The 13,887-nt window shown below is 48.9% G+C and overlaps 1 protein-coding gene across 1 annotated transcript in view; it reads right to left on the bottom strand.

Annotated features, from left to right (window-relative positions):
* The window catches only part of MOV10L1 (Mov10 like RISC complex RNA helicase 1), a 94,303-nt gene that overhangs the window by 13,506 nt on the left and 66,910 nt on the right, over positions 1–13,887 (bottom strand). The window contains 10 exon segments of the mRNA XM_049884707.1: positions 1,633–1,806; positions 2,444–2,608; positions 3,923–4,022; positions 4,919–5,040; positions 5,572–5,718; positions 6,434–6,609; positions 6,682–6,690; positions 7,787–7,886; positions 12,369–12,466; positions 12,938–12,996. Coding sequence (XP_049740664.1) covers positions 1,633–1,806; positions 2,444–2,608; positions 3,923–4,022; positions 4,919–5,040; positions 5,572–5,718; positions 6,434–6,609; positions 6,682–6,690; positions 7,787–7,886; positions 12,369–12,466; positions 12,938–12,996 — 1,150 coding nt within the window.

Raw genomic sequence — 13,887 nt, 5'->3', positions numbered from 1 at the left:
TCTCATCTCTTCTCCAGACAGGAGATGCCCACATAGTCTCATGTGTCTACTTGATCCAAGAAGCTCACTCTTCACCAGTATCATTTTCTATCCCATAGTTCAGTCCAATCCCTGTCTGAAGAGTTGGCTTTGGGAATGGTTCCTGTCTTGGGCTAACAGAAGGTCTGGGGTCCTTCTGTCTCAGTCAGACCATTAAGTCTGGTCTTTTTATGAGAATTTGGGGTCTGCATCCCACTGCTTTCCTGCTCCCTCAGGGGTTCTCTGTTGTGTTCCCTGTAAGGGCAGTCATCGGTTGTAGCCGGGCACCATCACAGTTCTTCTGGTCTCACACTGATGTAGTCTCTGGTTTATGTGGCCCTTTCTGTCACTTGGGCTCATTATTACCATGTGTCTTTGGTATTCTTCATTCTCTAGAGAAATGGTTTATTCTTCTAACACATATTCTAATTTGTTGTTTCTAATGTAAGGAAAGCTTCTGAGGGTGGGTAGAGTGAGCAAGAAAAGGTGGGGAGAGCAACGCGGGGAGGCAGCAGTGTGCCCAGGGCTGGGGGACTGCCGGGCAGCCAATGGGGTGCCCCCTGAGTGGACCATGTTGAGGTGTCCAACTCACTACACTTTCCTCGAAACGCTCTGCCACCCAAAGGGTAGACACACACAGCCACACCTGCACACACAACCTCCCTCACAGCACCCAATCTGGCGGCCCCACCTGACCATCATTGCATGCATATATGGTGGCCATGAAGCAGCCGATGCTGGCACCTGGGCTTGCACTCCGAGACGGCTGGGCTGCAGAGAAAAGACGTGTACACACAGTCCAGGGGCACCCTGACACCAAGTATTCTCATCCTAAAGTCCTGGTGTGCCTATTTCTGAACAGTAACTTGTGCCCCTTCTCTTGAGGGGTGTTAGTACAAAACTTGACTTCTGGTTCTAAAAGCCAAAGTCCTTACATGGACTGTCTTATTTTGGTGAGCCCTTGTGATTCCACTTGCTACTGAGCACCCATGCCAGCCTACTGGAGACCCTGTTCTGCGAGTCCTCGGAGGAGGGGAGCCTACTGGCCCGGGCCGGGGCCTCCCCTCCTCACACCCTGGCAGCTTCCCACTGGGCCCCAGTTGGCACTCTGACTCTTCAGGAGATGACCAGGACAGTGGGAACGTGTGCTCCTGTGCAGCTTCCTACTGCACAACCTCCAAACGATCCCCAGAGCACATCCCTGCCCTCTGTGTAAACTGCCTGCAACTGTTTCTCTTCCTTCCAACCCTATCTCAGGAGGAAGCCCTGAGGGCCAGTGACACCTGCCTGCTCTCGCCATCCACGTGTGACCTGTCTGACCACAGCAGTCAGTACCGTGTGCCGTGGCGCCCAGTGGGGTTTGTCTCAGAGGGCTGAGCCCTTTCATACCGTTTTCACTCTTGGGGGACTAGCGGTGTTTCCTGCCCCTCCAAAGCAGACTCTCAGTTCGGGTTTGGTTAAAGATATACGCGCTGAGCACACAAACCATGCCCCTGACTAATACCAAAGCTCCTGTCTGCACTGTGCTGAGTTAGCTACCCGACTACGTGAGGGTTCGCAGCACCCTCCTTGCCTGACTCATCAACCACTTCACTGTCAGAACATACAACCTACCCTCACACCATGGAAGACAAGTGGAAATCCCTTCCTGGGCAGCTTCTCCCAGCCTAGCAGAGAGGTCACCACTTTGGGGTCTGCACAGACTTCAAGTTCCTTGTGGTAAAAGAGTCTGGACGGCAGCGCGAGCAGTGCGGAGTGCGACCTGTAGTTCTTCACGAGCTTTGTGACCTGCAGGGGAGCATGCTGGTCACCAGGGGAAACCCACACACACCTACGAAGGGCAGTGTCTCTCGCAGGGAAGAAGAGGCACTGCTCCACTCTCGCTCAGTGTTTAGCCCAGCTGGGCTAGGCCTGCCTGTGCCCACGCAGCTGAGAGAACAATGCTCCTTGGTTCACCTATTAGTGACTGAGCCTGGAGATCCACGTTCTTGAGCCCTCATGTGCAGGGGGCCTCCTGCACACACAGACTCCCAGCCCCTCCCCCAGGGTGTGAGCCAGGGTGGCAGAGGCCCAGTTCTGGTTGGAACCAGCCCCTCTGCAGTCCACGCCCAGCGGGGACACAGCCTCATGCCCCCTCGATAGGTAAGTCACAAAAGTCATCTCCCACCTCCTTGTGGGCACAGAGCCACACTGAGATCAGTCGAGTCTCAGCTCCAGCACAGACAGCCTGGAACGCCCGGTGCCCTAAGGGCCTGGGACAAGGAATGAAGCCGGGATGAGAGCTGTCCCCACATGTCCCTGCAGAGGCCCTTCAACATGGAGTACGAGGGTGGAGGCAGAGAGCTGAGGCCTGCGCCCCACCTCTTCCACTGGCTCTGTCCGGGTTATTAGGGCAGCGTGACAATAGGAGAGGCTGTGAGCTCACCAGCAGGGGGTTGTAGGAACCACAAGCACCAAAGGCGGTCTCGTCTCGCAGGTATGCTGCTCGTGACATCAACCTCTCCAGCATGGACACGTTCAGCCCATAGGCCATGGCGAGCCTGGACTTGATGACTGGCCCCAGCTGCATGGGGTCTCCGGCAAGCACGATCTGTGGACACAGCACCAGGCTGGGGTGAGGCCGTTGGCAGCACCCAGCTCAGTCTATGACCACAAACTGATATGGCCAGGTAGGGGTGTAAGATGCCTCATGAGAAGAGGAGGAGGACCCCGTGCTGGCCGCATCGAGGCTCCCTGGGCACAGGTTGAGGGTGAGGGCTGATGCAGATGGGCCACCCTGACGACGGTGAGGTGATGGACTGCTAAGGATGGGAAATGAGGTGGGGGCCAGGGAGCCACAGCTGGTTACCGTGGCCTGGCCAGGGCAACGTCAGCTGAGGTGGATAAGAAACAAGCGATCCAAGATACAGCATTCACTGGCCTTTCCCTCATCCTCCTTCCTTCTGCCTCCCATTACCCGGCTTCCCCTCCCACTAGTCTCTCAGAGCAGGGACGGCCCTGGCCCTCCCTCGATGCTGCACTGGTGCTTCCCTCCTGGGCAAGTTCAGCGGCAGGGTCCCTGTGCCAATAACAACTCCTCATCTCTCTCACCCTGATGCCAATGAACATCTGATACTCCCTGCCCCCACCTGGACTGGCCCTCTCCTCCTCAGGTCTCCACACAGACCCTGCTCCTGGATGCCCAGATGAAACAGAAGGACCTGACCGCAGGCAGGAGTCTGGCGATGGGGCTCAGGGGAGCCACAATACTCAGAGCAGATGCCATGTGGCAGCCCCAGTGCAATGTAGGAAGATAACCGTGCGTCAGGGGACTCCCAGTCCCTGCCATGAGTTGAGTGCTGGAGGAGAGGCCAGGCTGGGAGCAGGAAGACCGCTGAGGTGGTGGTGTGGGTAAACAGTGAGGGGGCTGGGGAGACCCCGAGTGGAGGGGATGGGCAATCATGGAACAGTGTGGTCAGGTCCCAGCAGTCACTGAGAGCCCATCTCCTCACAGTTTGCATCCACCTTCACGATGTCACTCCTGCTGTGTTGTGATGGCAGGGGCCCCTGGTATACAGGCACCCGCTGGGACCAGGTCTGCCGCACTTACGTGGAGCCCACAGCCAATCAGGAGCTCCCGTTGGTTTCATGAGTCAAGGATACAGAGGAAGCTGCCTTTCCCTCATGGTCTGTGACTGAATGAGGACCACGGGTGCCTGGCCTTTCATGCTCTGAGGGGGCTGTACAGACAGAAGCCCAGGCTGGCTGTGACATCAACCTCTCCAGCATGGACATGTTCAGCCCATAGGCCATGGCAAGCCTGGACTTGATGACTGGCCCCAGCTGCATGGGGTCTCCGGCAAGCATGATCACTGCAGGAAAGACGCCAGAACAAACCATAGACGACACCACACAACAGTCTCACCTGGCCATTGATGTCCGAGATGAGCCCCAGAGGGATGAGGCACTCTGGCTCGCTTGCTTGTCCTGCCTCGTCCACGAACACGTGTGTAAAATGCCCGACCCTACAGCCAGAGACACTCTCAATGTAACAGCTGCCCCATTATCCCAGCCACCCACGCCTGTCGCTGATCCTGCTGCTGAGGGCTACGGTGGAGCCCAACTGGGGCCGGGCTACCAGCATGGAGACTGGGTGGCAAGGTCAGGAGGGACACAGGCTGGGTGGGCCCATGGATGCAGACGTTATGAACGGTGTACTAAGGACAGCCCCCGGAGGGCAGTGGTTGAGGGGCTGGATGACCGCAGGGTGACTGTGAGCAGTTGTGGAGACCCCTCTCCATCTGATTCCTGGTGATTAGACGCCAGCTCCTGGAATCAGGTCCAGGTGACCTGTGGCCTCAGGCAGGTGACTTTACCCCTCAGTGCCCTTGTGACATGGGGCAGGGCCCCCACAGGGCCTAGGTTCACTAACGGCAGCTGCTGCTCTGGGCCTGCTTGTTTCCTCCTTATTAACCCTGATGACCCTGCCGCTGGCCAAGGCATCACCTAGTTTCAGTGCGAACAGACTGAGGCCCAGGAGGCGCATAACCTCGAATATGTCAATACACACCAAGCACGTGCCAAGCGCAGGTGGCCTGTGCTCTGGACTGGCCCAGGTCAGCACTCTGACACTGTCTCCTGCACCCTTGTCACAATCCTATGAGGACAGCACCACCCCCACTGTGACTGAGAGGACACTGAGATGCAGACTAGACCCTGGCCAACCCCTTTTGGGCCCTTCCTGTGACAGGTTCTGATTTCTGCACCCCCAAGTCCTGTACCCACTGCCCTGTACCCCTAAGGTCCTGCACCCATGAAGTCCCAGACTCGTCCCAGTTACTCTGATCACTCAGCTCTCCCGCCCGCCCATCCTGTGAAGCCTGAGGAGGACAGAAGCAGTCACTGTGCAGCCTGTGCTTACCTCACCCCGATCTGGTAGAAGAGCCCCGCGCTGCTGCATGTCGTGATTATCACCCTGAATCGCGAGGCCTTCCAGATGTCTTCTCCGTCCCTGCAGTAAGGCTTGATGGCATCGATGACGGTCTGGAGGGAGGCCGGTGTGTTTTTAAAGTGTTAGTTTAAACCAGACAAGATCACCCTGTCCTGTCGCCCGTCCTTAGTGATGACTAAGCAATGACTCAGGACTGGCTTCTCTAAGACAGTCGTTTTCCAGTTTCCCACACTTCAGCCCATGCCGTGAGGACTCTAGAGTCATGAACGTAACGTTGACTCCTGCAGGCCCCTCCCCAAATAGCTTTCTTTACACATTTCCTAGATTCCAGCTCCTTTTTTTAAGCAATATTTCCTTTTATAAGCATATGAAGACCTTTCCATTTTCCTAAAGGGACACTTATAACCTAACTGATAAAAAAGGACTGGGAAGGAACGATGCCCCTGGGGCCAGTGTAAGAGGGTGTCCGAGAATGGAGGCCTTGAGTGCCCACTGTGGGCTCAGGCGTTCACGAAGGCAGCATGACACACAACCGAATATCCAGGAATGAAATCCTACCACCTGGCAGGGCGTCCCAGCACAGGTAGGAGCAAACACTCCCTCAGGGCCTGGAGCACTCTCACCTCCTCAAATCTGCAGGTGGCATTCACGCGAACCATGGCACCAGGCCGCAGCACCTGGCTCTCATGCAGCCGCAGGCACACCAGGTCTGCGGCGCTGTTGGAGGGGGCGCAGACTAAGATTCGACTGTCTGGCAAAGCATAGTACACCTGCACCAGAGACAGAGGCAGAGAACCATGGACACCAAGGGCCAAACGACAAAAACACAGAGCGAGAAGCCCACTGTCCCGCTTGTGCCCTGTTCAGTTTCCACAGCCCAGCTGTGCGGGCTCAGATGCGAACCACTCAATTCAGACACTGACCGGCTGCGGCCCAGAGAACGTAAGCCCCATCACTAGTGCTCACGAGACACGAGATGAGGAGGCAAAGTTCCACATGCCCCGAGATTCCACCACATACTCCAAGACCAACCCGAGTTGGACAAATCGTCACACGTGCAGCATGCAGCAAGGCCAGGCGTGCAGTCAACGCTCGCCAATGCAATTCAGAAGGACACCATCTTTACACATCCAATGTTAGGTGTAAATGGCCATGCTAGGCATGTCTGCAGAGCTGTGGCTTTAGCCACTGTAAAGGAGATGTCTTTCCTGAAGCAAATGATCATGGTGTGAGTGAACGGTTCACCGTTCCGAAAATGAAGGGACCCCTCTCTAAACCTACTGGATAAGCTTTTATAATGCCACATGTTCACATAAACACCACAGAGCCAGCATGGCTGCATAAAGTGCAGTAACTGGGATTTCTCAACTTTTCTCTCTACAACTTTCTGATTCTGTAACATGGCCTGCTGCATCTTGGTGACAGGCACGCACCAGGTGCCAACAGCACAGGGCACGGTCTGGTCAGTGGTGCCGCCATCATTACCTGCAAAACAGCCTCGATGATGGTCACGGTCTTCCCAGTTCCAGGAGGTCCAAAGAGAATATACGGGAGCGGGCGGCAGTCACCACTAAGAATTCTTTTGACTGCTAATTTCTGGTTTTCATTCAGCACTGGATTGAAAAACTCCTCTCTTGCTTTCGGGGTCTGAGCTTCATTTACTGTATTGCAAGTGGAGAAACAGTTTTTGTTAGAGCTTGAAGGATGTGAACAGCTGTGGAACACGGTGTCACCTAGGTCTGCTGCTGTAGCACAGCCAGCCTGCAAGGTTAAAATACAACCAAGCTCAGACAGGGAAACGCTTCTCTGTGAAACACCGACAAGACCACGCGGCAAACTCCCCAGAACAACCTGTTTGGCTTCATCACGCATCGTCAGCAAAGTCAGCCCACTTTTCTGAGAGGGGAAACAGGCCGCTCAGCGTCCCTTCTGCTAGCGTAAGCAGAACCACCTGAAACTCCAGAGGCCGCACAGTCCCTGCAGCAGCCGACAAGCCCACACGGCAAGAACGCTCCGTAGTTATAACGCCCGAGGAAAGGACTCAACCTACAGCAGCGGCTCTTCCCGGGCTTGGTCCTCTCTGCGGTGGCTGACGGCTGCTGCAGACCACACGCACCTCCCGGCCCTCTCTTTTCCGCAGAGGGAAGGCATGTGTCTTAGTTACCTAGCGCTGCTATAACAGGAACACCGCAAGGGGGTGGCTTTAAGAAAGAGGAATTTATTTTCTCATAGTTTAGGAGGCTACAAGTCCAAATTCAGGGCACCGACTCTAGGGGAAGGCTCTCTTTCTCTGCCAGCTCTGGAGGAAGGTCCTTGCCTCTTCAGTTTCTGCTTTCTGGTTCCTTGGAGCTCTCCGTGTGTCCTGGCATCTCTCTACCCCTATCTCTTGCTTCCCTCCCTTGCTTGTTTTAATTTCTTTTATATCTCAAAAGAGATCTACCCAAGACACACCCTATACTAATTCTGCCTCGTTCACATAACAAAGACAACCTATTCCCAAATGAGATTACAACCACAGGCATAGAGACTAGGGTTTATATCATGGATTTTTTTGGGGAAACCCTGGTGGCGTAGTGGTTCAGTGCTACAGCTGCTAACCCAAAGGGGCACTTCAAATCCGCCAGGTGCTCCTTGGAAACTCTACGGGGGCAGTTCTACTCTGTCCTGTAGGGTCGCTATGGGATGGAATCGACTCGACAGCATTGGGTTTGGTTTTTTTTGGTTTTATTTTTGGGGGACACAATTCAGTCCCTAACAGCACCTCTCTAGATGCGGTGGTCTCTGTACTTCCCTCTGGGCCATCCACCTCCCAGCCCCTGCGACATGCTTCCAGCTCACTCTGCTCTCCTGCAAAGGCCACCATCCCCAGCAAGTCCTTGGCACCAACATGCGTCTCCTTTGTTGTGTGTTGGGTTTGGTCCTCCCCAGTTTTATCATTCTAGAAATAGTAAAGCAGAAAATGCTTTAGGAAGAAAAACAAAAAACCCCAACAGCTTCACACTGACTTAGTTTAAAGGGCAATACGTCTGTCTACCAATGTTCTACTTGCTCTATTTATTTAACAGCTCTGGACAGATCCCAGGTTATGTCATTTAAAACATGATAAAAATAAAGAACATCTGATTAAAAGCTGCTAAAAAGGTTTGTTTCCTTTTTGTATGCTTTTAAAAAATAGATCAGCCAGCTAAATTTTGTGAAGCAAAGTTAAGACCAAAACACAGGAGTACATGTTGTTTTAAAAAAAGGTACCTTGTCTTGGTGGTTCTCCTGCTTTCCGGGCTCACCACCGAGGCCGAGCTGGTGGCTGGTGGAGGTGGTGCCGAGTGCCCGGGGCCTGCCGTCCTGGGCACAGAAGCCCCTCTTCAGAGACGACAAGCGGGGAGCGCAGGGGCCCAGCTGTGGCTTTGTCAGTGAGGCACAGAACTCGGCTTAGGAACTAGTGTATGCGTTTAAAGGTAGGTGTTAACTTGCTCTGGACCAAGGGAACTGCTTTTAAATTTTCCCTGTTACAGTGCTGCAATTAAGAGCTGTGCTGTGAATTGTTCAGTTGCTTGATGACTTTCACAGGATACATTTCTGAAAGTCAACCTAGCCTCTGATAGTCTAGACCAAGGAATACTGTTGTAGCCCTGCATGTAAGGAACCTTGGAACCTGCTCTTCTCCCCTCCTATGTCCTGCTGTACACCGTCCGTCTGTGTATGTTAAAACTGCACGACACTTCGTCTTTTCAGCTTTAGAAAGTCAGTTATCTTTCAATGAGAATTAAAAAAATTAAAAAACCTTTTACACTTTACGTATTTACTGTGTTTATTCTGGTTCTTCTCGGCACTCTGCAGATCCTTACTCTGTCTGGTGTCACTTTCCTTGTGCCTTAAGGACTTTATTATTTCTAGTAGTTTAAGACTACTGGAAATTAGTTCTTTCAGCTTTTCTATGTCTGAGGAAGTTTTTATTTTATGTTTATTTTTTCCTCATAACTTATTGAGATAAAATTCACGTAACGTAAAATTATCCATATTAAAACAAAGCATTCAGTGGGATTTACTCCACTCACAACGTGGGCACCCACCACCTCCATCTAGTTCCGGAACACCTCAATCAGTCTGAAGTAAACCCCCTTCCTACCTATTACGCAGCTTCTTCCCACTCCACTCTCCCCATGGTCCCTGGAATCCACCAATCTATGTGCTGGATAGCTCGTATAGGGGAAATTCTACAATAACTGTCTTTCTGTGACTTACTTTACTCACTTCAGTGTTTGCAAAGTTCATCCAAGTTTTAGCATGTATCAGTACTTCTCCCTGCATGCCTGTCAGTTTGTTGTACTGTGGGGACTTGGGTGTTCCTGTGAAGCTGGAAGCTATGCCACTGGTATTCAGGTACCAGCAGGGTCACCCATGGTTGGCAGGTTTCAGCTGAGCTTCCCGATTAAGACAGATGATGAAGAAGGACCCAGCAGTCTACTTCTGAAAAGGCTTGGCCAGTGAAAACTTTATGAATAGCTGGGGAACACTGTCTGATATAGTGCTGGAAGATGAGACCCCCAGGTTGGAAGCCACTCAAAAGACGACTGGGGAAGAGCTGCCTCCTCAAAGTAGAGTCGACCTTAATGTCGTGGATGGAGTAAAGCTTTCGGGACCTTCATTTGCTGATGTGGCACAACTCAAAATGAGAGGAAACAGCTGCAAACATCCATTAATAATCGGAACCTGGAATGTACGAAGTATGAATCTAGGAAAATTAGAAATTGTCAAAAACAAAACAGAACACATCAACTTCAATACCCTAGGCATTGGTGAGCCGAAATGGACTGATATCGGCCATTCTGAACTGGACAATCATATGGTCTACTAAGCTGGGAATGACAACTTGAAGAGGAATGGTGTTGCATTCATCCCCAAAAAAGTACATTGCAAGATCCATCCTGTAGTGCAATGCTGTCAGTGATAGTGTAATATCCATACGCCTACAAGGAAGACCAGTTAATGTGACTATTATTCAAATTTATGCATCCATTAAGGCCAAAGATGAAGAAAATTGAAGACTTTTACCAACTTTTTTATTCTGAAATTGACCAAACGTGCAATCAGGATGCATTGATAATTACTGGTGATTGGAACGGGAAAGTTGGAAAACAAAGAAGGATTTGTAGTTGGAAAATATAGTCCTGATGATAGAAACAATGTCAGATATTGCATGATAGAATTTTGCAAGAACAACAACTTATTCATGGCAAATACCTTTTTTTCACCAACATAAATGGTGACTATACACATGAACCTCGCCAGATGGAACACAGGAATCAAATCGACTACACTTGTGGGAAAAAAAGATGGAAAAGCTCAGTATCAGTCAGAACAAGGCCAGACCATCAATTGCTAATATACAAGTTCAAGTTAAAGCTGAAGAAACTTAGAACAAGTCCACGAGAGCCAAAATATGACCTTGAGTATATCCCACCTGAATTTAGAGACCATCTGAAGAACAGATTTGATGTATTGAACACTAGTGACCGAAGACCAGACAAGTTGTGGAATGACATCAAGGACATCACACATGAAGAAAGCAAGAGGTCACTGAAAAGACAGGAAAAAAGAAAAGACCAAGATGGATGTCAGAGGAGACTCTGAAACTTGCTCTGCACCGTCAACAGCTAAAGCAAAAGGAAGAACTGATGAAGTAAAAGAACTGAACAGAAGATTTCAAAGGGCCTCTCGAGAAGACAAAGTAAAGTATTATAACGACATGTGCAAAGACCTAGAGACAGAAAACCAAAAGGGAAAAGAACATGCTCAGCATTTCTCAAACTGAAAGAACTGAAAAAAAAATTCAAGCCTCGAGTTGCAATACTTAAGAATTCTACAGGGAAAATATTAAAGGACGCATGGAGCATCAAAAGAGGACAGAAGGAATACACAGAGTCACCATGCCAAAAAGAATTGGTTGACGGTCAACCATTTCAGGACCAGGATCAGGAACCAATGGTACTGAAGAAAGAGGTCCAGGTTGCACTGAGGGCCCTGGCAAAAAACAAGGCCAGGATCCAATGGTACTGAAGAAAGAGGTCCAGGCTGCACTGAGGGCCCTGGCAAAAAACAAGGCCCCAAGAATTGACAGAATACCAACTGAGATGTTTCAACAAACAGATGCAGCACTGGAAGTGTTCACTTGTCTACACAAAAAAATCTGGAAGACAGCGACCTGGCCAACTAACTGGAAGAGATCCATATTTATGTCTATTCCAAAGAGAGGTAATCCAACCAAATGCAGAAATTATTGAACAATATCATTAATATCACATGCAAGTAAAATTTTGCTTAAGATCATTCAAAAGCGGTTGCAGCAGTACATCGACAGGGAATTGCCAGAAATCCGGCATAGCAGATTGTCTGATTCAAAATGGCCAATACCAGTCCGTTTTGGCTCACTAATGCCTAGGATATGGATCTTTATGTGTTACATTTCATTGCTGACAATTTCCAATTTTCCTAGGTTCATACTTCGTACGTTCCATGTTCTGATTATTAATGGACGCTTGCAGCTGTATCTTCTCATTTTGAGTTGCGCCACATCAGCAAAGGTCCCGAAAGCCTGACTGCATCCACGTCATTAAGGTCAACTCTACTTTGAGGAGGCAGCTGTTCCCCAGTCGTCTTTTGAGTGCCTTCCAACGTGGGGGGCTCATCTTCCAGCACTATATCAGACAATGTTCCGCTGCTATTTATAAGGTTTTCACTGGTTAATGCTTTTCAGAAGTAGACGGCCGGGTCTTTCTTCCTAGTCTGTCTTAGTCTGGAAGCTTAGCTGAAACCTGTCCTCCATGGGTGACCCTGCTGGTATCTGAATACTGGTGGCATCACTTCTAGGATCACAGCAACACGCAAGCCTCCACAGTACGACAAACCGGCAGACGTGGGGGAACTGGGTTGCAAAAGTAAGAAAAAATATCTGCAACATTTACAAAAATTGGAAATGCTAACAATTTGTTGGGTGTGTACACTTCCAGATATTTTATAAGCAAATACAATCACACAAATGTGCCTGCCTGCCTGAATGAACACAAAAACCACTTAACTTTTAAATGAAGATATTTCTTTCTTTCCAGATGCCACTGAGTTGATTCTGACTCATGATGACGCCATGTATGTCGGAGCAGAACTGTGCTCCATGAGGTTTTCAATCGATAATCTTCCTTATTCCCGCTTAATACACTGCAGCCATCTTAGCCTTGCACGAAATTGTACGTAAATGCCACACTAAATCTATTTTATGAATATTTAAATTAGTTCTATTTTAACTGAGATTTTTGGTGATTGTGAGCTACACTCCTCTAATGCCCCAGTAAACTGAGAGGCTGAGCATAAGGAAACAAACACATAACATCATTCATTCACGATATCGAAGTCACTGAAGCGTTACCTTGGTGGTGGACTGCTCCTCGTTTCTGGTGTCTGGTACATGGCTCCAATTCCCTACGACTTGGGGAGGCTGTAAAATGATTTCTTCTGGAAACAACACTTTTTAAACAAGAAAAGGTAAGAGGGTAGATGTTACTGAAAACCTTACGAAAGATTAAAAAAGCAACCTAACTGTTTGTGGCCAATCCTATCAAAGTACTTCACATCTATTCCACACCTGTCCTTTCTGCCCCCTTTTATACTGTTTCTGAATTACAACATAATACAAGTACCATGTATTCTTTGCAACAAAGCCATTTACGTGTCTACTGCTAAGTACAAAAACTTGTTAAGAGAGGAAAATCAGAGTGAAATGGATTTACTTTCAATTATTTAAGCATGCCAGTTTTACATGGCTGAAACAAGAGAAAACACTAGAGTTCCCCAATAGAAAGTTAAAAACGTGAACATCACACAGTTTTACTGCTAATATATGACTGAAGAGACTGTACTTTTATACAAAATTTTATATCAAGCCTATAAAATTACTCTAGGAAGATGGTAATACTACCATTCCACAAAAGTAATTACCTTTTACCCCTAAATGGATGACTTGTTCAAGCGCAAAGTGGCATCGTCTGCTTGTAGTCCTGCAAAAAAGAAAACATAAAACAACCTTAAGTTTAGAAATATTAAGACTAGCACAGAAACAGGAATCTGATCATATAATCTGTAAGTCAGTAAACTAACATGACATTTACAAAATACGTACAAATAAGGACCATATTAGAGGTCAGCTCTGACACGGTTCTCAAGGGCACCACTGGAAAATGTGAAGGACTGAAAGGTCATTTTCCTATATGTGTATACATAAAACATTAGAAAATTAGTTTTATAAAAAAAAAAAAATTTAGAATAGAAATATCCTAGGTATCAGAAAAGCAGGGATTCCTTTCCTTCCGACAATATTTCTGTTTTAATATATAAAGTAGATGAGTGGAAGAAAGTGAAAATATAGTCCATGAAGTTTAAGAACAATAGTGATACTACTGTGTCAATAGAAATTTTTGATTGTAAAGGTGTTCCTTAAAAGTCATCGAAAATTACAAAAAGAACAAAAAAATGGAGACTGAAACTCCATCTTCACTGAAACAAGATGGCCAAAGCTCCAAAGCACAAATGCAGAAGAGTATCTACTAAGTAAAGAGAAGGCTGGCCTCAAACAAGCAAAGATACAAGAGCTGATACACACCTTCTCAGAACTTGGGCCAGATACAGACTGCTGGAAAATTCAGCTTGTCACCTAAAGGACCACTGACTGCTTCTCAACGGCACCACAAGAACACAGCAGAGGCTCCGAGGTCCTACCAAGACCGAGTTTCTCATGGCACAAGTCCTGGGTCTGTGTGTATACGCAAAGCCAGAGAACCCCCTGGATGAGGCAGCTGTGAGCTCTGCCAGCATCTCTAGGCCTGAGCCGGAGGAGACCTTCCCCAAGTGGCTTCTCGGTGCTGAACCTGTTGGCAGTCTGAGCTTCCACA

Source organism: Elephas maximus, chromosome 4, assembly GCF_024166365.1.
Source record: "Elephas maximus indicus isolate mEleMax1 chromosome 4, mEleMax1 primary haplotype, whole genome shotgun sequence".
In the NCBI taxonomy this organism is placed as follows: domain Eukaryota; kingdom Metazoa; phylum Chordata; class Mammalia; order Proboscidea; family Elephantidae; genus Elephas; species Elephas maximus.
The sequence above is the reverse complement of the archived record's forward strand: the minus strand, read 5'-3'. Positions and strand labels throughout refer to the sequence as shown.